Source organism: Oncorhynchus nerka, linkage group LG17 (assembly GCF_034236695.1).
Source record: "Oncorhynchus nerka isolate Pitt River linkage group LG17, Oner_Uvic_2.0, whole genome shotgun sequence".
NCBI classification, from domain to species: domain Eukaryota; kingdom Metazoa; phylum Chordata; class Actinopteri; order Salmoniformes; family Salmonidae; genus Oncorhynchus; species Oncorhynchus nerka.
Window position 1 is genome coordinate 19,685,947 of NC_088412.1, and position 27,622 is coordinate 19,713,568.

General features: G+C 42.6%; 1 protein-coding gene across 1 annotated transcript in view; it reads right to left on the reverse strand.

The window, feature by feature from the left end:
* Window positions 1–1,365: 1,365 nt before the first annotated feature.
* The window catches only part of LOC135561418 (potassium voltage-gated channel subfamily KQT member 1-like), a 132,280-nt gene continuing 106,023 nt past the window's right edge, over window positions 1,366–27,622 (reverse strand). Inside the window, exon 5 of the mRNA XM_065003043.1 lies at window positions 1,366–4,870. Within this exon, the coding sequence (XP_064859115.1) occupies window positions 4,694–4,870 (177 nt within the window). The 3' untranslated portion in view covers window positions 1,366–4,693. The remainder of the gene's footprint in view (window positions 4,871–27,622) is intronic.

Consider the following 27,622-nt stretch of genomic DNA (forward strand, 5'->3'; position numbering starts at 1 on the left):
AACGTGAAATGTACAAAACCGAAACAGTACCGTGTGGCCCAAACACTCACACGGAAACAAACACCCACAAACCAAAAGTGAAACCCAGGCTACCTAAGTATGATTCTCAATCAGCGACAACTAACGACACCTGCCTCTGATTGAGAACCATGCTAGGGCGAACACAAAAACCAACATAGACTGCTCACCCCAACTCACGCCCTGACCATACTAAAACAAAGAATAAAATAACAGAACTATGGTCAGAACGTGACATATAGGGTATATATGAGGGAATACGGTATACATGAGGGTATAGGGTATATATGGGGTATATGGGAGTATAGGGTATATATGGGGGTATAGGGTGTACTGTGCATTCGGAAAGTGAAAACAAATGTGGAAAAAGGGAAGGAGTCTGAATACTTTCCGAATGCACTGTATATAAGGGTATATATGGGGGTATAGGGTATATATGGGGGTATAGGGGGTATGTGAGTGTATATGGTATATATGAGGGTATAGGGTATACAGTATATGGGGTATAAGGTATATATGGAGGAATAGGGTATATATGAGGGTATAGGGTATATATGGACGTATTGACTAGCATGTCTCACTGACCACACAGAGCTACATTCTATTCAACTTTCTTCCTGGCTCTCTCTTGATGTTCCCTTTTAGCTTGTGTTCTTGCTCTTGTGTTCTTCTGACATCAAACCCTCGTTTGAAGTGGGGAGTCAGAGATGAAAGTGAAGTAGCAGGATCTCAGTGGTATAGAGCTGAGCTGGCTCAGTAAACAGCAACTAGACCAGGGGGAGACCGTGATATAAACCAGGGGAGGACAAAGGCAGCATAACACCATGGCTGGGCTGTGGAGACAAGGCTCTCTGGGTAATTGAAAATGGCTCTGGGCAGCTCCTCTACTCCCTCCACCCCCTCCCAGTCAGCCTTCTCCTGCCCTTCTCCCCTCTATCCACCCCTCCCTAGAGACCTCTCTCTCCCCGCTCTGGCCGTGCTGTTTTTGGGACATCCCCAGTATTTCTTGGCCTTTGAAGGGAAATATAATTGAGTGGTAATTTGAGACGTATTCTCTTTCTTTCTCTCTGTCTCTCTCTCTCTCTCGCTGTCTCTCTGTCTTTCTCCCACATGCCTCCCTCGCTCCTCAATGGTTATGGAATATTGAAGTTCAAAGTATGCACGGCAACAACAACAAAAATATTTATTTCTCTCTGTCCCCTGATTGCAGTGTAAAAAAATTGAGAGGATATGGCTTACCTTGACCTGATGTGGCCTGCAAATCGAACAGACAGCCAAGAGAGAAGAGTTGAATCCAAGGAAAGGAAATTATAGACTAACTGGTAATCAAGACACACTGAGCCCAAGGAGAGCCCAGAAAATGAAATGGATTTTTATTTACACCAGATTTACAGAGGGTTGTGAATATAATTTACAGTCATTTCAATCCATTTTACAACACTTCTCTTTATTTCTCATCATCACTCTGCAGACCAGGAGTATTCCCAGGTTGATCGTTCGTTCCACATGATAAGTCAATGTTGCTATTTACAACTCTTATAAAACTGTACAGGAGAATGGTCAGACAGCCAGTATGTGAAGCACTTATCTCAAAGAAACTGGCTTTAAAAAGCAGCCTGTTATATAAAATACATATTCCAAATCTTCAACCACGGCAAAATAATAAAACATACTGAACAAAAATATAAACGCAACAGTGTTGGTCTCATGTTTCATGAGCTGAAATAAAATATCCCAGAAATGTTATATACACAGGTGCACCTTGTGCTGGGGACAATAAAAGGCCACTCTAAATGTGCAGTTTTGTCACACAACACAAGTTTTGGGGGAGTGTGCAATTGGCATGCTGACTGCAGGAGTGTCCACCAGAACTGTTGCCAGAGAATTGAATGTTAATTTATCTACCATAAGCCGAATCCAACGTCGTTTTTTTGAGAATTTGGCTGTATGTCCAACCGGCCTCACAGCCGCAGACCACGTGTAACCATGTCAGCCCAGGACCTCCACATCCAGTTTCTTCACCTGCGGGACCGTCTGAGACCAGCCACCCGGACAGCTGATGGAACTGATAAGTATTTCTGTCTGTAATACAGCCCTTTTGTGGGGAAAACTCATTCTGATTGGCTGGGCCTGGCACCTCAGAGGGTAGGTCTAGCTCCCAAGTGGCTGGGCCTATTCCCTATCAGGCCCACCCATGACTGTGCCCCTGCCCTGTCATGTGAAATCTATAAATTGGGGCCTGATTTATTTATTTAAATTGACAGATTTTCTTATATGAACTGTGACTCAGTAATATCGTTGTATGTTGCGTTTATATTTTTGTTCAGTGTTTTTCTCTTCCTCCCCTCTCTCTCGTTTCACCCCTCCTTTGTGTTGCCATCTTTCGAGGAATGTGCACACTATAATTATGGAAGGGATTGCACACATAGCTTAGTTATTGTTTTCTATTTTCAACTGGCTAAACCCAGCTGGGTCCTGGCCGTACGACAAATACATGGAGTGAGAACAAAAAGAGAGACATTAATTATATTCAACGCTTTAAAGGGCTTTAAAGTCAAAGCTGAAGCTGAAGCTTGGTACGTCCCTCTCTCTCTCTCTCTCTCTCTCTCTTCTTCTTTCTTAGAGGTAACCTGATATTTCAGACCCTTCACACTGAATTATGGAGTGAGCCATTCAAAGCCTACTGTTTAAATTGTACACATTTTCCAGTGTCCTTTTCATTAGTCAACTCACATACATTGTTAACTCCCCTTACCAGGAATTCAGCACTTAATTAGCAATAGACAGATAAATAATCAGTGCTCTAATGGGGCAAATTAATTACAAATTGCACACTGCAGTTTAAGTCCAAAGAGGGAAAATGAAAGTGTTTTAGCATTGAGAAGGATGGGTGGTGGGGTGAAGTGGTTCCTTGGAATATCCTAGTGAAAATCTTGGCACTGGGTGTTGAGTCAACTTTAACTTCTTACCATAACTCTCCATACTGTTCTTTCCCTCACTGTATTTCTGTAATACTGAGTTCTGCCTTGTCACGACTGTTCTGCTATTTTTATTAGCTTAACCATAGCCGTAAATCAGCGGCAGATTAGTTCCTGCAGAGCTGTTTCACAACTATTCTCTGCTCTAGCAGCCTAGGCCCAGCCACTAACAGAGGCAGACCCTGGGCAAAGTCAACAGATAGTCTCCTGGTCCTTCTCTATGTCACTCGATTACTACTAACAAACATACGCCGGCAACTAAATACAGTAAGGTGAGATGAATTGGTGGCTATATAGAAATAGTGGTGCTGTATTTTGGTTTGAATGGTGCCAAGATCAGGATTTGATCTTTGCTGGTCTCCTCATTCTCTGTGCTGTACCCTTTAGCAAGTGCTTTAGCACTTTGACTGCACAATCTCCAAATAATATCATTAGTGTGATGGTTTGCTTGGAAATAATATTTTAGTGCTTGGATGTGCCTCACTGAATGAACACAGCTGAATACATTCTCATATCTTACGTGATAATGTGCTGAGGAGTGAAAGTGTCAGGCTAATCTTATAAAACAAAAAGGAATTGACGTATGCTTTCGCTACAATGTATGCTGTGGAAGTTTCAGTACACTCTTAGAAAAAAAGGTTCCAAAAGCATTCTTCGGCTGTCCCCATAGGAGAACCCTTTTTGGTTCTACCTGGAACTAAAAGGGTTCTACTTAGAACCAAAAAGGGTTATTCAAAGGGTTATCCTATGGGCACAGTCGAAGAACCCTTTAAGCTTCTAGATAGCACCTTTTTTTCTAAGACTCTAGTATGTTTTAGGGCCTCCCGGGTGGCGCAGTGGTCTAGGGCACTGCACTGCAGTACTAGCTGTGCCACCAGAGACTCTGGGTTTGAGCCCAGGCTCTGTCGCAACCAGCCGCGACCGGAGAGGTCAATGGGGCGACTCACAATTGGGCCAGCGTCGTCCGGGTTAGGGAGGGTTTGGCCGGTAGGGATATCCTTGTCTCATCGCGCACTAGCGACTCCTGTGGCGGGCCGGGTTGTGTTTTGGAGGACGCATGGCTTTCGACCTTCGTGTCTCCCGAGCCCGTACGGGAGTTGTAGCGATGAGACAAGATAGTAACTACTAACACCTGGGTACCACGAAATTGGGGAGAAAAGAGGGTAAAATAAAAAATATTTTAAAAAGAGTGTAGTATGTTTTCATAGTGCTGATATTAAAGAGGGAGAAAGAAGCTTCTGAAGAAGAGGAGGACCCCGTATGCCCATTCACCATGATGGGGGGAGGGAGGATGGACGGCATCACCGTACGTCTCTAGCTGTTAGTAAACTGCTGCCATGTCCCCTCTCATAGTTCTCTATAGCCCTCACTTTCAGACAAGCACGCCTCTTCAGCAGAGGAGGACAGAAGCAGGAGCTGAGTTGTTCACGTTCTCTCTCTAAGGTCAGCGGTCAAAGACAGTGATGTAAAGGTTTTGGGGGTTATAAAACAGAGGGCAAAAGTAGCCAAATGACACCATCTTTTTAATAAGGTAAGAAGAGTGCTCCCTTTTTTTTATTGGAGTCTGTGCCCTCCTGGTCAAGCAGCTGACAATGAATTTAAAAATGATTGATCTTCTCATTGCAACTGATATCTCACGGTTGGTCATACTAGTTCCTGGTGGTTCCATCCCTGGCGCCTGTCTGCCCACTGTGACATCACCGTCCCTCGTCCAAGCTGACGCCCATGTTCTGACGCCTCATGATGCTGATGCGAGAGCTGTAGGGGGCTGGGAGTGGAGGGGCTGGGGCCCTCTGGAGCAGCTCTGCCTTGGGTTTGTACTGGTCCACCAAGATCTTCAGCACCGCCTCCATCTTATGGCTCATCTGGTCCATCTATTTATACAACACACAGCAAACAAAGGTACATGTTTTAGGTTATAGATGGGTGACTATGTGAAAGGACATTTCACAAACAACAGGGAGGGTCATGTTAAAATGTCTATTCTACTGAGACATTTACTTTATGTTCCTATTCTTATTGTTGTTGCATTGTTGAGAAGGAACCTGCAAGTAAGCATTTAATTGGATGGTCTATACCATGTGTCTCCTGTACATACGACTAATACAACTTGAAACTTGAAACATGTTATCTACATTCGTGACTGTAGAGATATACTGCTGTCGTAATTATATGTGCAAGACTAAAGTCAGTCAGTGAGGACATTTAAATGGGTGAAGCATTTGAGCAGTGTCACTGAGTTTCAGCCTTTCTTTTGTCTGTCAGGCCTCCATTACCGAATACACATATTCAAGTCCACACTAAAGATACACCTCTTCACACAGGCTTATCCAGATTATTTGTCATCTTAACTTTTATCCTCCCTCTAGTTCACTTCCTGATTAGTCTGTCCTTAGTCTTTTATATACTTATGTGACTTTGGGTTTGGTGAAAAGCGCTTCAAATAAAATGTATTATTATTATTATTATAATATGGCCCCATCCCAATGACAGATCCTCTAGTGTATAATAACATGTTTGTCTGTCTGTCATGGTATACCTGCAGAAGCCACTCATTAAAGCAGCTAGCCCGGCTCAATGATCCAGGAGTAGGAGGGAGGGCTTTAAGTACACACATGCACACACGCACACACACACGCATGCATATGCACGAACGCATGCACACACGCATGCACACACATGAACGCATGCGCACACGCTTGCACAAGCACGACCGCATGCACACACACACGCATGCACACGCACAAATGCATGCACACACATGAACGCATGTGCACACACAAACGCATGCACATGCACAAACGCATGCACACGCACAAACGCATGCACACACACACCAGGGACTCAACTGTAAACACAGGTGTGTCTGTCACCCAACAGACAGAGGCATCTCAAGCAGGGAACCTCCTTAGTTTTTCTAACCCCTGTGTGTACAGATCAGCGCACACGCCCTGTATGGCAGAGGTAAACAAGCCAGGCTGTCTGCCGACACACAGACACACACGCTTTCGCGCACACACACCTTTTGTTGTTTGCTCTCATGATTTGGTAAATACAGGAAATTTCCACGACACTTTCTAAACATCAAATAGTTTTTTTACAGATCTTTATCGTCCTGCCCTCTGCCTTGACATTGAAGTTATGTAGTTATACTTTCAGGAATTAATTATCTTTGGCTTAACTTATCACTACTTGTTAACCTGATTTATAAATGTAATAACCATTGAGATAAGTGGTGATGGTAATGGATTCCGATAAAGTTGGAGAGGTTATATGTACATCATAGTTCATGAAAGAGCCATGGCATCTCACACAACAGACAGGCAGACAGACAGACAGACAGACAGACAGACAGACAGACAGACAGACAGACAGACAGACAGACAGACAGACAGACAGACAGACAGACAGACAGACAGACAGACAGACAGGCATTTGCCGACGTTCATTCCAGTCATAACTGATACTGAGGAACTGCAGTATTTTGTCTGACATTCACATCGCAGAATCCACTGGTATGTTTGTGTGTTGAGGATTGGGCTCCTCCCTCTTTTAGTGAGAGTGGCCATGACAATTTTACAGTACAACAGGACATTGAGCATCAGTCATTGTTCTAGAGATATGAAACCATGGATGAAGCCTATTCAATTACATCAAATAAGATCACTCCATACCAATGACTCACAGGTATCATAGACTCGTCATAGGAGGAAGTAGGAGGAGAAGGAAAAAACAAAATAACAAAAAGTTAGAACAAGTCCTGGATTAGACTACAAGGTTTATCATGACATAAATAGCTGTTTTAAGAAAATGGAGTACTCGCTGCCTGGTCAGGGGGCAGAACATACACTATATATACAAAAGTATGTGGACACCCCTTCAAATGAGTGGATTCGGCTATTTCAGCCACACCCGTTGCTAACAGGTGAATAGAGCACACTGCCATGCAATCTCCGTATACAAACATTGGCAATAGAATGGCCTTAGTAAAGAGCTCAGTGACTTTCAACGTGGCACCGTCATAGGATGACACCTTTCCAACAAGTCAAATCGTCAAATTTCTGCCCTGCTAGAGCTGACCCGGTCAACTGTAAGTGCCGTTATTATAAAGTGGAAACGTCTAGGAGCAACAATGGCTCAGCCGCAAAGTGGTAGACCACACAAGCTCACAGAACAGGACTGCCAAGTGCTGTCATATGTCCTCGTTTGCAACACTCACTACCAAGTTCCAACTGCCTCTGGAAGCAAGGTCAGCAGAAGAACTGTTCGTCCGGAGCATTATTTACATTTTGGTCATTTAGCAGATGCTCTTATCCAGAGCGACTTACAGTAGTGAGTGCCTACCTTTTCATACTGGTCCCCCGTGGGAATAGGACCCTCAACCCTGGCATTGCAAGCACCATGCTCTACCAACGGGACCCTGAATTGGGTTTCCATGCCCGAGCAGACGCACACAAGCCTAAGATCAACAAGTGCAATGCCAAGCGTCGTCTGGAGTGGTGTAAAGTTCACTGCCGTTGGCGAGTGATGAATCCCGCTTCACCATCTCAGACCAATCTGTGTTTGGTGGATGCCAGCAGAACGCTACCTGCCCCAATGCATAGTGCCAACTGCAAAGTTTGGTGGAGGAGGAATAATGGTTTGGGGCTGTTTTTCATGTTTTGGGCTAGGCCCCTTAGTTCCAGTGGAGGGAAATATTAATGCTACAGCATACAATGACATTCTAGACGATTCTGTGCTTCCAACTTTGTGGCAACAGTTTGGGGAAGGCTCTTTCCTGTTTCAGTTTGACAACGCCCCTGTGCACAAAGCGAGGTCCATACAGAAATGGTTTGTCAAGATCGGTGTGGAAGAACTTGACTGGCCTGCACAGAGCCATGACCTCAACCCCACCGAACAACTTTGGGATGAATTGGAACGCTGACTGCGAGCTAGGCCTAATCGCCCAACATCAGTGCCCGAACTCACTAATGCTCTTGTGGCTGAGTGGATGCAAGTGCCCACAGCAATGCTCCAACATCTAGTGGAAAGCCTTCCCAGAAGAGTGGAGGCTGATATAGCAGCAAAGGGGGACCAACTCCATGATTTGGAATGAGATGTTTGACGAGCAGGTGTGTAGTGTCTTTTGGCAATGTAGTGTATAACAGTGTAATAAACATGCCAGCAGTAATCTACTTATCAGCATTCCTGTGGTTTTTAGCATGGATCAGGAAACCATTTAATTTCTTTGGGCTGAACAGGGTTAGAATCTTGAACAAGGTTAAGGTTAGGGTTAAGGTAAGAGGTCTGAACAGGGTTAGAATCTTGAACAAGATTAGGATTAGGGCTAAGGTAAGAGCTCTGAACAGGGTTAGAATCTTGAACAAGGTTAGGGTTAGGGCTAAGGTAAGAGCTCTGAACAAGGTTAAGGTTGGAGTTAGGGACAAGCCTTTCTCATTACAGTGTTTTCCCTCCTTTTACAGGGCTCTAACCCTAGCTTCATGTTCCCATCCTGGTTCAACATTACCCTAGTCTCAACTATACCAATAACTCTAACCCTAGCCTCAACTACAACCATAACTCTAACCCTAGCCTCAACTACAACCATAACCCTAACCCTAGTCTCAACTACAACCATAACCCTAACACTAGTCTCAACTACAACGATAACTCTAACCATAGTCTCAACGACAACCTTAACCCCAACCCTAGTCTCAACTACAACCATAACTCTAACCCTAGCCTCAACTACAACCATAACCCTAACCCTAGTCTCAACTACAACCATAACCCTAACCCTAGTCTCAACTACAACGATAACTCTAACCATAGTCTCAACGACAACCTTAACCCCAACCCTAGTCTCAACTATAACCATAACTCTAACAATAGTCTCAACTACAACCATAACCATAACCCTATTCTCAACTACAACCATAACTCTAACCCTAGTCTCAACTACAACCATAACTCTAACCCTAGTCTCAACTACAACCATAACCATAACCCTAGTCTCAACTACAACCATAACTCCAACCCTACTCTCAACTACAACCATAACTCTAACCCTAGTCTCAACTACAACCATAACCCTAACCCTAGTCTCAACTACAACCGTAACTCTAACCCTAGTCTCAACTACAACCATAACCCTAACCCTAGTATCAACTACAACCATAACTCTAACCCTAGTCTCAACTACAACCATAACCATAACCCTAGTCTCAACTACAACCATAACTCTAACCCTAGTCTCAACTACAACCATAACCCCAACCCTAGTCTCAACTACAACCATAACCCCAACCCTAGTCTCAACTACAACGATAACTCTAACCATAGTCTCAACTACAACCTTAACCCCAACCCTAGTCTCAACTATAACCATAACTCTAACCCTAGTCTCAACTACAACCATAACCATAACCCTAGTCTCAACTACAACCATAACTCTAACCCTAGTCTCAACTACAACCATAACCCCAACCCTAGTCTCAACTACAACCATAACCCCAACCCTAGTCTCAACTACAACGATAACTCTAACCATAGTCTCAACTACAACCTTAACCCCAACCCTAGTCTCAACTATAACCATAACTCTAACCCTAGTCTCAACTACAACCATAATCATAACCCTAGTCTCAACTACAACCATAACCATAACCCTAGTCTCAACTACAACCATAACCCTAGTATCAACTACAACCATAACTCTAACCCTAGTCTCAACTACAGCCATAACCCTAACCCTAGTCTCAACTACAACCATAACTCTAACCCTAGTCTCAACTACAACCATAACCCCAACCCTAGTCTCAACTACAACCATAACCCCAACCCTAGTCTCAACTACAACGATAACTCTAACCATAGTCTCAACGACAACCTTAACCCCAACCCTAGTCTCAACTATAACCATAACTCTAACCCTAGTCTCAACTACAACCAAAACTCTAACCCTAGTCTCAACTACAACCATAACCATAACCCTAGTCTCAACTACAACCATAACTCCAACCCTACTCTCAACTACAACCATAACTCTAACCCTAGTCTCAACTACAACCATAACCCTAACCCTAGTCTCAACTACAACCATAACTCTAACCCTAGTCTCAACTACAACCATAACCCTAACCCTAGTATCAACTACAACCATAACTCTAACCCTAGTCTCAACTACAACCATAACCATAACTCTAGTCTCAACTACAACCATAACTCTAACCCTAGTCTCAACTACAACCATAACCCCAACCCTAGTCTCAACTACAACCATAACCCCAACCCTAGTCTCAACTACAACGATAACTCTAACCATAGTCTCAACTACAACCTTAACCCCAACCCTAGTCTCAACTATAACCATAACTCTAACCCTAGTCTCAACTACAACCATAACCATAACCCTATTCTCAACTACAACCATAACTCTAACCCTAGTCTGAACTACAACCATAACTCTAACCCTAGTCTCAACTACAACCATAACCATAACCCTATTCTCAACTACAAACATAACTCTAACCCTAGTCTGAACTACAACCATAACTCTAACCCTAGTCTCAACTACAACCATAATCATAACCCTAGTCTCAACTACAACCATAACCATAACCCTAGTCTCAACTACAACCATAACCCTAGTATCAACTACAACCATAACTCTAACCCTAGTCTCAACTACAGCCATAACCCTAACCCTAGTCTCAACTACAACCATAACTCTAACCCTAGTCTCAACTACAACCATAACCCCAACCCTAGTCTCAACTACAACCATAACCCCAACCCTAGTCTCAACTACAACGATAACTCTAACCATAGTCTCAACGACAACCTTAACCCCAACCCTAGTCTCAACTATAACCATAACTCTAACAATAGTCTCAACTACAACCATAACCCTATTCTCAACTACAACCATAACTCTAACCCTAGTCTCAACTACAACCATAACTCTAACCCTAGTCTCAACTACAACCATAACCATAACCCTAGTCTCAACTACAACCATAACTCCAACCCTACTCTCAACTACAACCATAACTCTAACCCTAGTCTCAACTACAACCATAACCCTAACCCTAGTCTCAACTACAACCATAACTCTAACCCTAGTCTCAACTACAAACATAACCATAACCCTAGTCTCAACTACAACGATAACTCTAACCATAGTCTCAACGACAACCTTAACCCCAACCCTAGTCTCAACTATAACCATAACTCTAACAATAGTCTCAACTACAACCATAACCCTATTCTCAACTACAACCATAACTCTAACCCTAGTCTCAACTACAACCATAACTCTAACCCTAGTCTCAACTACAACCATAACCCTAACCCTAGTCTCAACTACGACCATAACTCTAACCCTAGTCTCAACTACAACCATAACCCTAACCCTAGTATCAACTACAACCATAACTCTAACCCTAGTCTCAACTACAACCATAACCATAACCCTAGTCTCAACTACAACCATAACTCTAACCCTAGTCTCAACTACAACCATAACCCCAACCCTAGTCTCAACTACAACCATAACCCCAACCCTAGTCTCAACTACAACGATAACTCTAACCATAGTCTCAACTACAACCTTAACCCCAACCCTAGTCTCAACTATAACCATAACTCTAACCCTAGTCTCAACTACAACCATAACCATAACCCTATTCTCAACTACAACCATAACTCTAACCCTAGTCTGAACTACAACCATAACTCTAACCCTAGTCTCAACTACAACCATAACCATAACCCTAGTCTCAACTACAAGCATAACCATAACCCTAGTCTCAACTACAACCATAACCCCAACCCTAGTCTCAACTACAACCATAACCCTAGTCTCAACTACAACCATAACCATAACCCTAGTCTCAACTACAACCATAACCATAACCCTAGTCTCAACTACAACCATAACCCTAGTCTCAACTACAACCATAACCCTAGTCTCAACTACAACCATAACCATAACCCTAGTCTCAACTACAACCATAACTCTAACGATAGTCTCAACTACAACCATAACACTAACCCTAGCCTCAACTACAATCATAACCATAACCCTCAAATCAACTACAACCATGACCCCAACCCTAGTCTCAACTACAACCATAACCCTAACCCTCGTCTCAACTACAACCATAACTCGATCCCTAGTTTCAACTACAACCATAACCCCAACACTAGTTTCAACTACAACCATAACCCCAACACTAGTCTCAACTACAACCATAACCCTAACCCTCGTCTCAACTACAACCATAACTCGATCCCTAGTTTCAACTACAATCATAACCCCAACCCTAGTCTCAACTACAAACATAACTCTAACCCTAGTCTCAACTATAACCATAACTCTAACCCTAGTATCAACTACAACCATAACCATAACCCTAGTCTCAACTACAACCATAACCCCAACCCTAGTCTCAACTACAACCATAACACTAACCCTAGCCTCAACTACAATCATAACCATAACCCTAGTATCAACTACAACTACAACCATAACCACAACCCCAACCCTAGTCTCAACTACAACCATAACCCTAACCCTAGTCTCAACTACAACCATAACCCCAACCATAGTCTCAACTACAACCATAACCCCAACCCTAGTCTCAACTACAACCATAACCCCAACCCTAGTCTCAACTACAGCCATAACCCTAGTCTCAACTACAACCATAACTATAACCCTAGTCTCAACTACAAACATAACCATAACCCTAGTCTCAACTACAACCATAACTATAACCCTAGTCTCAACGACAACCATAAACCTTAGTCTCACCTACAACCATAACCATAACCATAACCCCAACCCTAGCCTCAACTACAACAATAACCATAACCCTAGTCTCAACTACAACCATAACACTAACCCTAGCCTCAACTACAATCATAACCCTCGTCTCAACTACAACCATGACCCCAACCCTAGTCTCAACTACAGCCATAACCCTAGTCTCAACTACAACCATAACTATAACCCTAGTCTCAACTACAAACATAACCATAACCCTAGTCTCAACTACAACGATAACTCTAACCATAGTCTCAACGACAACCTTAACCCCAACCCTAGTCTCAACTATAACCATAACTCTAACAATAGTCTCAACTACAACCATAACCCTATTCTCAACTACAACCATAACTCTAACCCTAGTCTCAACTACAACCATAACTCTAACCCTAGTCTCAACTACAACCATAACCCTAGTCTCAACTACAACCATAACTCCAACCCTACTCTCAACTACAACCATAACTCTAACCCTAGTCTCAACTACAACCATAACCCTAACCCTAGTCTCAACTACAACCATAACTCTAACCCTAGTCTCAACTACAACCATAACCATAACCCTAGTCTCAACTACAAGCATAACCATAACCCTAGTCTCAACTACAACCATAACCCCAACCCTAGTCTCAACTACAACCATAACCCTAGTCTCAACTACAACCATAACCATAACCCTAGTCTCAACTACAACCATAACCATAACCCTAGTCTCAACTACAACCATAACCCTAGTCTCAACTACAACCATAACCCTAGTCTCAACTACAACCATAACCATAACCCTAGTCTCAACTACAACCATAACTCTAACGATAGTCTCAACTACAACCATAACACTAACCCTAGCCTCAACTACAATCATAACCATAACCCTCAAATCAACTACAACCATGACCCCAACCCTAGTCTCAACTACAACCATAACCCTAACCCTCGTCTCAACTACAACCATAACTCGATCCCTAGTTTCAACTACAACCATAACCCCAACACTAGTCTCAACTACAACCATAACTCTAACCCTAGTCTCAACTACAACCATTACCAAATCCGTAGTCTCAACTACAATCATAACCCCAACCCTAGTCTCAACTACAAACATAACTCTAACCCTAGTCTCAACTATAACCATAACTCTAACCCTAGTATCAACTACAACCATAACCATAACCCTAGTCTCAACTACAACCATAACCCCAACCCTAGTCTCAACTACAACCATAACACTAACCCTAGCCTCAACTACAATCATAACCATAACCCTAGTATCAACTACAACTACAACCATAACCACAACCCCAACCCTAGTCTCAACTACAACCATAACCCTAACCCTAGTCTCAACTACAACCATAACCCCAACCATAGTCTCAACTACAACCATAACCCCAACCCTAGTCTCAACTACAACCATAACCCCAACCCTAGTCTCAACTACAGCCATAACCCTAGTCTCAACTACAACCATAACTATAACCCTAGTCTCAACTACAAACATAACCATAACCCTAGTCTCAACTACAACGATAACTCTAACCCTAGTCTCAACGACAACCATAAACCTTAGTCTCACCTACAACCATAACCATAACCATAACCCCAACCCTAGCCTCAACTACAACAATAACCATAACCCTAGTCTCAACTACAACCATAACACTAACCCTAGCCTCAACTACAATCATAACCATAACCCTCGTCTCAACTACAACCATGACCCCAACCCTAGTCTCAACTACAGCCATAACCCTAGTCTCAACTACAACCATAACTATAACCCTAGTCTCAACTACAAACATAACCATAACCCTAGTCTCAACTACAACGATAACTCTAACCATAGTCTCAACGACAACCTTAACCCCAACCCTAGTCTCAACTATAACCATAACTCTAACAATAGTCTCAACTACAACCATAACCCTATTCTCAACTACAACCATAACTCTAACCCTAGTCTCAACTACAACCATAACTCTAACCCTAGTCTCAACTACAACCATAACCGTAACCCTAGTCTCAACTACAACCATAACTCCAACCCTACTCTCAACTACAACCATAACTCTAACCCTAGTCTCAACTACAACCATAACCCTAACCCTAGTCTCAACTACGACCATAACTCTAACCCTAGTCTCAACTACAACCATAACCCTAACCCTAGTATCAACTACAACCATAACCATAACCCTAGTCTCAACTACAAGCATAACCATAACCCTAGTCTCAACTACAACCATAACCCCAACCCTAGTCTCAACTACAACCATAACCCTAGTCTCAACTACAACCATAACCATAACCCTAGTCTCAACTACAACCATAACCATAACCCTAGTCTCAACTACAACCATAACCCTAGTCTCAACTACAACCATAACCCTAGTCTCAACTACAACCATAACCATAACCCTAGTCTCAACTACAACCATAACTCTAACGATAGTCTCAACTACAACCATAACACTAACCCTAGCCTCAACTACAATCATAACCATAACCCTCAAATCAACTACAACCATGACCCCAACCCTAGTCTCAACTACAACCATAACCCTAACCCTCGTCTCAACTACAACCATAACTCGATCCCTAGTTTCAACTACAACCATAACCCCAACACTAGTCTCAACTACAACCATAACTCTAACCCTAGTCTCAACTACAACCATTACCAAATCCGTAGTCTCAACTACAATCATAACCACAACCCTAGTCTCAACTACAAACATAACTCTAACCCTAGTCTCAACTATAACCATAACTCTAACCCTAGTATCAACTACAACCATAACCATAACCCTAGTCTCAACTACAACCATAACCCCAACCCTAGTCTCAACTACAACCATAACACTAACCCTAGCCTCAACTACAATCATAACCATAACCCTAGTATCAACTACAACTACAACCATAACCACAACCCCAACCCTAGTCTCAACTACAACCATAACCCTAACCCTAGTCTCAACTACAACCATAACCCCAACCATAGTCTCAACTACAACCATAACCCCAACCCTAGTCTCAACTACAACCATAACCCCAACCCTAGTCTCAACTACAGCCATAACCCTAGTCTCAACTACAACCATAACTATAACCCTAGTCTCAACTACAAACATAACCATAACCCTAGTCTCAACTACAACCATAACTATAACCCTAGTCTCAACGACAACCATAAACCTTAGTCTCACCTACAACCATAACCATAACCATAACCCCAACCCTAGCCTCAACTACAACAATAACCATAACCCTAGTCTCAACTACAACCATAACACTAACCCTAGCCTCAACTACAATCATAACCATAACCCTCGTCTCAACTACAACCATGACCCCAACCCTAGTCTCAACTACAGCCATAACCCTAGTCTCAACTACAACCATAACTATAACCCTAGTCTCAACTACAAACATAACCATAACCCTAGTCTCAACTACAACGATAACTCTAACCATAGTCTCAACGACAACCTTAACCCCAACCCTAGTCTCAACTATAACCATAACTCTAACAATAGTCTCAACTACAACCATAACCCTATTCTCAACTACAACCATAACTCTAACCCTAGTCTCAACTACAACCATAACTCTAACCCTAGTCTCAACTACAACCATAACCCTAGTCTCAACTACAACCATAACTCCAACCCTACTCTCAACTACAACCATAACTCTAACCCTAGTCTCAACTACAACCATAACCCTAACCCTAGTCTCAACTACAACCATAACTCTAACCCTAGTCTCAACTACAACCATAACCATAACCCTAGTCTCAACTACAAGCATAACCATAACCCTAGTCTCAACTACAACCATAACCCCAACCCTAGTCTCAACTACAACCATAACCCTAGTCTCAACTACAACCATAACCATAACCCTAGTCTCAACTACAACCATAACCATAACCCTAGTCTCAACTACAACCATAACCATAACCCTAGTCTCAACTACAACCATAACTCTAACGATAGTCTCAACTACAACCATAACACTAACCCTAGCCTCAACTACAATCATAACCATAACCCTCAAATCAACTACAACCATGACCCCAACCCTAGTCTCAACTACAACCATAACCCTAACCCTCGTCTCAACTACAACCATAACTCGATCCCTAGTTTCAACTACAACCATAACCCCAACACTAGTCTCAACTACAACCATAACTCTAACCCTAGTCTCAACTACAACCATTACCAAATCCGTAGTCTCAACTACAATCATAACCCCAACCCTAGTCTCAACTACAAACATAACTCTAACCCTAGTCTCAACTATAACCATAACTCTAACCCTAGTATCAACTACAACCATAACCATAACCCTAGTCTCAACTACAACCATAACACTAACCCTAGCCTCAACTACAATCATAACCATAACCCTAGTATCAACTACAACTACAACCATAACCACAACCCCAACCCTAGTCTCAACTACAACCATAACCCTAACCCTAGTCTCAACTACAACCATAACCCCAACCATAGTCTCAACTACAACCATAACCCCAACCCTAGTCTCAACTACAACCATAACCCCAACCCTAGTCTCAACTACAGCCATAACCCTAGTCTCAACTACAACCATAACTATAACCCTAGTCTCAACTACAAACATAACCATAACCCTAGTCTCAACTACAACCATAACTATAACCCTAGTCTCAACGACAACCATAAATCTTAGTCTCACCTACAACCATAACCATAACCATAACCCCAACCCTAGCCTCAACTACAACAATAACCATAACCCTAGTCTCAACTACAACCATAACACTAACCCTAGCCTCAACTACAATCATAACCATAACCCTCGTCTCAACTACAACCATGACCCCAACCCTAGTCTCAACTACAGCCATAACCCTAGTCTCAACTACAACCATAACTATAACCCTAGTCTCAACTACAAACATAACCATAACCCTAGTCTCAACTACAACGATAACTCTAACCATAGTCTCAACGACAACCTTAACCCCAACCCTAGTCTCAACTATAACCATAACTCTAACAATAGTCTCAACTACAACCATAACCCTATTCTCAACTACAACCATAACTCTAACCCTAGTCTCAACTACAACCATAACTCTAACCCTAGTCTCAACTACAACCATAACCCTAGTCTCAACTACAACCATAACTCCAACCCTACTCTCAACTACAACCATAACTCTAACCCTAGTCTCAACTACAACCATAACCATAACCCTATTCTCAACTACAACCATAACTCTAACCCTAGTCTGAACTACAACCATAACCCTAACCCTAGTCTCAACTACAACCAAAACTCTAACCCTAGTCTCAACTACAAACATAACTCTAACCCTAGTCTCAACTACAACCATAACCCTAACCCTAGTATCAACTACAACCATAACTCTAACCCTAGTCTCAACTACAACCATAACCCTAACCCTAGTCTCAACTACAACGATAACTCTAACCATAGTCTCAACGACAACCTTAACCCCAACCCTAGTCTCAACTATAACCATAACTCTAACAATAGTCTCAACTACAACCATAACCATAACCCTATTCTCAACTACAACCATAACTCTAACCCTAGTCTGAACTACAACCATAACTCTAACCCTAGTCTCAACTACAACCATAACCATAACCCTATTCTCAACTACAAACATAACTCTAACCCTAGTCTCAACTACAACCATAATCATAACCCTAGTCTCAACTACAACCATAACCATAACCCTAGTCTCAACTACAACCATAACCCTAGTATCAACTACAACCATAACTCTAACCCTAGTCTCAACTACAGCCCTAACCCTAACCCTAGTCTCAACTACAACCATAACTCTAACCCTAGTCTCAACTACAACCATAACCCCAACCCTAGTCTCAACTACAACCATAACCCCAACCCTAGTCTCAACTACAACGATAACTCTAACCATAGTCTCAACGACAACCTTAACCCCAACCCTAGTCTCAACTATAACCATAACTCTAACAATAGTCTCAACTACAACCATAACCCTATTCTCAACTACAACCATAACTCTAACCCTAGTCTCAACTACAACCATAACTCTAACCCTAGTCTCAACTACAACCATAACCATAACCCTAGTCTCAACTACAACCATAACTCCAACCCTACTCTCAACTACAACCATAACTCTAACCCTAGTCTCAACTACAACCATAACCCTAACCCTAGTCTCAACTACAACCATAACTCTAACCCTAGTCTCAACTACAAACATAACCATAACCCTAGTCTCAACTACAACGATAACTCTAACCATAGTCTCAACGACAACCTTAACCCCAACCCTAGTCTCAACTATAACCATAACTCTAACAATAGTCTCAACTACAACCATAACCCTATTCTCAACTACAACCATAACTCTAACCCTAGTCTCAACTACAACCATAACTCTAACCCTAGTCTCAACTACAACCATAACCGTAACCCTAGTCTCAACTACAACCATAACTCCAACCCTACTCTCAACTACAACCATAACTCTAACCCTAGTCTCAACTACAACCATAACCCTAACCCTAGTCTCAACTACGACCATAACTCTAACCCTAGTCTCAACTACAACCATAACCCTAACCCTAGTATCAACTACAACCATAACTCTAACCCTAGTCTCAACTACAACCATAACCATAACCCTAGTCTCAACTACAACCATAACTCTAACCCTAGTCTCAACTACAACCATAACCCCAACCCTAGTCTCAACTACAACCATAACCCCAACCCTAGTCTCAACTACAACGATAACTCTAACCATAGTCTCAACTACAACCTTAACCCCAACCCTAGTCTCAACTATAACCATAACTCTAACCCTAGTCTCAACTACAACCATAACCATAACCCTATTCTCAACTACAACCATAACTCTAACCCTAGTCTGAACTACAACCATAACTCTAACCCTAGTCTCAACTACAACCATAACCATAACCCTAGTCTCAACTACAAGCATAACCATAACCCTAGTCTCAACTACAACCATAACCCCAACCCTAGTCTCAACTACAACCATAACCCTAGTCTCAAGTACAACCATAACCATAACCCTAGTCTCAACTACAACCATAACCATAACCCTAGTCTCAACTACAACCATAACCCTAGTCTCAACTACAACCATAACCCTAGTCTCAACTACAACCATAACCATAACCCTAGTCTCAACTACAACCATAACTCTAACGATAGTCTCAACTACAACCATAACACTAACCCTAGCCTCAACTACAATCATAACCATAACCCTCAAATCAACTACAACCATGACCCCAACCCTAGTCTCAACTACAACCATAACCCTAACCTCGTCTCAACTACAACCATAACTCGATCCCTAGTTTCAACTACAACCATAACCCCAACACTAGTCTCAACTACAACCATAACTCTAACCCTAGTCTCAACTACAACCATTACCAAATCCGTAGTCTCAACTACAATCATAACCCCAACCCTAGTCTCAACTACAAACATAACTCTAACCCTAGTCTCAACTATAACCATAACTCTAACCCTAGTATCAACTACAACCATAACCATAACCCTAGTCTCAACTACAACCATAACCCCAACCCTAGTCTCAACTACAACCATAACACTAACCCTAGCCTCAACTACAATCATAACCATAACCCTAGTATCAACTACAACTACAACCATAACCACAACCCCAACCCTAGTCTCAACTACAACCATAACCCTAACCCTAGTCTCAACTACAACCATAACCCCAACCATAGTCTCAACTACAACCATAACCCCAACCCTAGTCTCAACTACAACCATAACCCCAACCCTAGTCTCAACTACAGCCATAACCCTAGTCTCAACTACAACCATAACTATAACCCTAGTCTCATCTACAAACATAACCATAACCCTAGTCTCAACTACAACCATAACTATAACCCTAGTCTCAACGACAACCATAAACCTTAGTCTCACCTACAACCATAACCATAACCATAACCCCAACCCTAGCCTCAACTACAACAATAACCATAACCCTAGTCTCAACTACAACCATAACACTAACCCTAGCCTCAACTACAATCATAACCATAACCCTCGTCTCAACTACAACCATGACCCCAACCCTAGTCTCAACTACAGCCATAACCCTAGTCTCAACTACAACCATAACTATAACCCTAGTCTCAACTACAAACATAACCATAACCCTAGTCTCAACTACAACCTTAACCCCAACCCTAGTCTCAACTATAACCATAACTCTAACAATAGTCTCAACTACAACCATAACCCTATTCTCAACTACAACCATAACTCTAACCCTAGTCTCAACTACAACCATAACTCTAACCCTAGTCTCAACTACAACCATAACCATAACCCTAGTCTCAACTAGAACCATAACCGTAGTCTCAACTACAACCATGACCCCAACCCTAGTCTCAACTACAACCATAACTCTAACCCTAGTCTCATCTACAACCATAACCCCAACCCTAGTCTCAACTACAACCATAACCATAACCCTAGTCTCAACTACAACCATAACCCCAACCCTAGTCTCAACTACAACCATAATACTAACCCTAGTCTCAACTACAACCATAACCCTAGTCTCAACTACAACCATAACCATAACCCTAGTCTCAACTACAACCATAACCATAACCCTAGTCTCAACTACAACCATAACTCTAACCCTAGTCTCAACTACAACCATAACTCTAACCCTAGTCTCAACTACAACCATAACTCTAATGATAGTCTCAACTACAACCATAACACTAACCCTAGCCTCAACTACAATCATAACCATAACCCTCAAATCAACTACAACCATGACCCCAACCCTAGTCTCAAATACAACCATAACCCTAACCCTCGTCTCAACTACAACCATAACTCGATCCCTAGTTTCAACTACAACCATAACCCCAACACTAGTCTCAACTACAACCATAACTCTAACCCTAGTCTCAACTACAACCATTACCAAATCCGTAGTCTCAACTACAATCATAACCCCAACCCTAGTCTCAACTACAAACATAACTCTAACCCTAGTCTCAACTATAACCATAACTCTAACCCTAGTATCAACTACAACCATAACCCTAACCCTAGTCTCAACTACAACCATAACCCCAACCATAGTCTCAACTACAACCATAACCCCAACCCTAGTCTCAACTACAACCATAACCCCAACCCTAGTCTCAACTACAGCCATAACCCTAGTCTCAACTACAACCATAACCATAACCCTAGTCTCAACTACAACCATAACTCTAACCCTAGTCTCAACTACAACCATAACCCCAACCCTAGTCTCAACTACAACCATAACCCCAACCCTAGTCTCAACTACAACGATAACTCTAACCATAGTCTCAACTACAACCATAACCCCAACCCTCGTCTCAACTAGAACCATAACCGTAGTCTCAACTACAACCATGACCCCAACCCTAGTCTCAACTACAACCATAACTCTAACCCTAGTCTCATCTACAACCATAACCCCAACCCTAGTCTCAACTACAACCATAACCATAACCCTAGTCTCAACTACAACCATAACCCCAACCCTAGTCTCAACTACAACCATAATACTAACCCTAGTCTCAACTACAACCATAACCCTAGTCTCAACTACAACCATAACCATAACCCTAGTCTCAACTACAACCATAACCATAACCCTAGTCTCAACTACAACCATAACCCTAGTCTCAACTACAACCATAACCATAACCCTAGTCTCAACTACAACCATAACTCTAACCCTAGTCTCAACTACAACCATAACTCTAACCCTAGTCTCAACTACAACCATAACTCTAATGATAGTCTCAACTACAACCATAACACTAACCCTAGCCTCAACTACAATCATAACCATAACCCTCAAATCAACTACAACCATGACCCCAACCCTAGTCTCAAATACAACCATAACTCTAACCCTAGTCTCAACTACAACCATAACTATAACCCTAGTCTCAACTACAACCATAACTATAACCCTAGTCTCAACGACAACCATAAACCTTAGTCTCACCTACAACCATAACCATAACCATAACCCCAACCCTAGCCTCAACTACAACCATAACCATAACCCTAGTCTCAACTACAACCATAACACTAACCCTAGCCTCAACTACAATCATAACCATAACCCTCGTCTCAACTACAACCATAACTCTAACCCTAGTCTCAACTACAACCATTACCAAAACCTTAGTCTCAACTACAATCATAACCCCAACCCTAGTCTCAACTACAAACATAACTCTAACCCTAGTCTCAACTACAACCATAACCCCAACCCTAGTATCAACTACAACCATAACCCCAACCCTAGTCTCAACTACAACCATAACTCTAACCCTAGTCTCAACTAATCCCATAACCATAACCCTAGTCTCAACTACAACCATAACCCTTGTCTCAACTACAACCATAACACTAACCCTAGCCTCAACTACAATCATAACCATAACCCAAGTCTCAACTACAACCATAACCCCAACCCTAGTCTCAACTACAACCATAACCATAACCCTAGTCTCAACTACAACTACAACCATAACCACAACCCCAACCCTAGTCTCAACCACAACCATAACCCTAACCCTAGTCTCAACTACAACCATAACCCCAACCCTAGTCTCAACTACAACCATAACCCCAACCCTAGTCTCAACTACAACCATAACCCCAACCCTATTCTCAACTACATTTACATTTTACATTTAAGTCATTTAGCAGACGCTCTTATCCAGAGCGACTTACAAATTGGTGCGTTCACCTTATGACATCCAGTGGAACTGCCACTTTACAATAGTGCATCTAAATCTTTTAAGGGGGGTGAGAAGGATTACTTTATCCTATCCTAGTTATTCCTTAAAGAGGTGGGGTTTCAGGTGTCTCCGGAAGGTGGTGATTGACTCCGCTGTCCTGGCGTCGTGAGGGAGTTTGTTCCACCATTGGGGCGCCAGAGCAGCGAACAGTTTTGACTGGGCTGAGCGGGAACTGTACTTCCTCAGTGGTAGGGAGGCGAGCAGGCCAGAGGTGGATGAACGCAGTGCCCTTGTTTGGGTGTAGGGCCTGATCAGAGCCTGGAGGTACTGAGGTGCCGTCATCTTGGGTATGACGCTATAAGCTTGGCACACCTGTATTTGGGGAGTTTCTCCCATTCTTCTCTGCAGATCCTCTGAAGTTCTGTCAGGTTGGATGGGGAGCGTCGCTGCACCGCTATTTCCAGGTCTCTCCAGAGATGTTCGATCGGGTTCAAGTCCGGGCTCTGGCTCGGCCACTCAAGGACATTCAGAGACTTGGCACGAAGCCAATCTTGCACTGTCTTGAGTGTGTGCTTAGAGTCATTGTCAGGATGGAAGGGGAACCTTGTCCCCAGTCTGACGTCCTGAGTGCTCTGGAGCAGGTTTTCATCAAGGATCTCTCTGTGTTTTGCTCTGTTCATCTTCCCCTCGATCCTGACTAGTCTCCCAGTCCCTGCCACTGAAAAACATCCCCCCAGTATGATGCTGCCACCACCATGCTTCAGAGTAGGGATGGTGCCAGGTTTCCTCCTGAAGTAATGCTTTGCATTCAAGCCATAGAGTTAAATATTGGTTTCATCAGACCAGAGAATCTTGTTTCTCATGGTCTGAGAGTCTTTAGGTGTCTTTTGGCTAACTCCAAACGGGCTGTCATGTGCCTTTTACTCAGGAGTGGCTTCCATCTGCCCTCTCTACCATAAAGGCTTGAGAGATGGTTGTCATTCTGGGAGGTTCTCCCATCTCAACAGAGGAACTCTGGAGCTCTGACAGAGTGACCTTCGAATTCTTGGTCACCTCCCTGACCAAGGCCCTTCTCCCCCGATGCTCAGTTTGGCCGGGCAGCCAGCTCTAGAAAGAGTCTTGGTGGTTCCAAACTTCTTCCATTTAAGAATGATAGAGGCCACTGTGTTCTTGGGGACACAGTGCTGCAGACATCTTCCCCAGATCTGTGCCTCGACACAATCCTGTCTCGGAGCTCTACAGACAATTCCTTCGACCTCATGTCTTAGTTTTTGCTCTGACATGCACTGTCAACTGTGGGACATTATAAAGCCAGGTGTGTACCTTTCCAAATCATGTCCAATCAATTGAATTTACCACAGGTGGACTCCAATCAAGTTGTAGAACATCTGAAGGATGATGAATGGAAACAGGATGCACCTGAGTTCAATTTCAATTCTTAAAGCAAAGGTTCTGAATACTTATGTAAATAAGATATCAGTTTTTTCTTTTAAATAATTTGCAAAAATGTCTAAAAAACTGTTTTCACTTGATCAGTATAGGGTATTGTACGTAGATTGACAAAGATTTTTATTTATTTTACCCATTTTGGAATAAGGCTGTAATGTAACCAAATGTGGAAAAAGTCAAGAGATCTAAATAAGTTCCAAATGCACTGTATTTTCTAGTCAATATTTGGGGGGGAAGTTCAAGCCTCTGACCACTTAGATGGGTGTTTGGATTTCGGAGAAAAAAAAACACATTGAAAAAATAAAGGTGAGACATAATGTAAGGTCATGCAAGGCCACCGGATTTAAATCCTTTATTGTACCATTTACATTTTAATTAATGGCTGAAATAAGGTGACTAAATCAGAGCTTTGGTGACCAATCACCATGCACCAGACAGACAAAGCTTAGAATCTGTCTGTTTTATCATTCGTGGACACAAGCTGTATCGTGCGTTTGGATTGGCCGTTATCTCTCAGAGAGACAGACAGATCTGTTGTTTGTCTGTTTGTAGCTGAAGGCAGATGTTACATTCACCGAGTCCCCTGCCCATCATAACTCACCCCAATGGACCGTTACACTGCTCTCCCGTTAGGCAGCCTCCCAATAACTCACAACCCCAATGTCCTTTATATGTTCAATATATTCCCAGTCTTACAGGAATAATCAAAAATAGATTTGAATGTTGATGATATCACATTGTCAATTACAGCTGCTTTAAAGATAATGTTTCAAACATTTGTGGAAGGGGAAAGTTGAAAGAGCTAGCATCACAGGCATTGAGGGCATTGGAGGTGGTTTGCATCATGTGTCAGCACATCCTTTGCTCATAAAAGATGAACTACAACCATGACCCCAACCCTAGTCTCAACTACAACCATAACCCCAACCCTAGTCTCAACTACAACCATAACCCCAACCCTATTCTCAACTACAACCATGACCCCAACCCTAGTCTCAACTACAACCATAACCCCAACCCTATTCTCAACTACAACCATAACCCCAACCCTAGTCTCAACTACAACCATAACCCCATCCCTAGTCTAAACTATAACCATAACCCCAACCCTAGTCTAAACTATAACCATAACCCCAACCCTAGTCTCAACTACAACCATAACCATAACCCTAGTCTCAACTACAACCATAACCCCAACCCTAGTCTCAACTACAATCATAACCCCAACCCTAGTCTCAACTACAGCCATAACCCTAGTCTCAACTACAACCATAACTATAACCCTAGTCTCAACTACAACCATAACCATAACCCTAGTCTCACCTACAACCATAACCATAACCATAACCCCAACCCTATTCTCAACTACAATCATAACCCCAACCCTAGTCTCAACCATAGCCATAACCCTAGTCTCAACTACAACCATAACACTAACCCTAGCCTCAACTACAATCATAACCATAACCCTCGTCTCAACTACAACCATGACCCCAACCCTAGTCTCAACTACAACCATAACCCTAACCCTAGTATCAACTACAACCATAACTCGATCCCTAGTTTCAACTACAACCATAACCCCAACACTAGTCTCAACTACAACCATAACTCCAACCCTAGTCTCAACAACAACCATTACCAAAACCCTAGTCTCAACTACAATCATAACCCCAACCCTAGTCTCAACTACAAACATAACTCTAACCCTAGTCTCAACTACAACCATAACCCCAACCCTAGTATCAACTACAACCATAACCCCAACCCTAGTCTCAACTACAACCATAACTCTAACCCTAGTCTCAACTACAACCATAACCATAACCCTAGTCTCAACTACAACTACAACCATAACCACAACCCCAACTCTAGTCTCAACCACAACCATAACCCTAACCCTAGTCTCAACTACAACCATAACCCCAACCCTAGTCTCAACTACAACCATAACCCCAACCCTAGTCTCAACTACAACCATAACCCCAACCGTATTCTCAACTACAACCATGACCCCAACCCTAGTCTCAACTACAACCATAACCCCAACCCTAGTCTCAACTACAACCATAACTCCAACCCTAGTCTCAACTACAACCATAACCCCATCCCTAGTCTAAACTACAACCATAACCCCAACCCTAGTCTCAACTACAACCATAACCATAACCCTAGTCTCAACTACAACCATAACCCCAACCCTAGTCTCAACTACAATCATAACCCCAACCCTAGTCTGAACTACAAACATAACCCCAACCCTAGTCTCAACTACAGCCATAACCCTAGTCTCAACTACAACCATAACTATAACCCTAGTCTCAACTACAAACATAACCATAACCCTAGTCTCAACTACAACCATAACCCTAGTTTCAACTACAACCATAACTATAACCCTAGTCTCACCTACAACCATAACCATAACCATAACCCCAACCCTAGTCTCAACTACAATCATAACCCCAACCCTAGTCTCAACTACAAACATAACCCCAACCCTAGTCTCAACCATA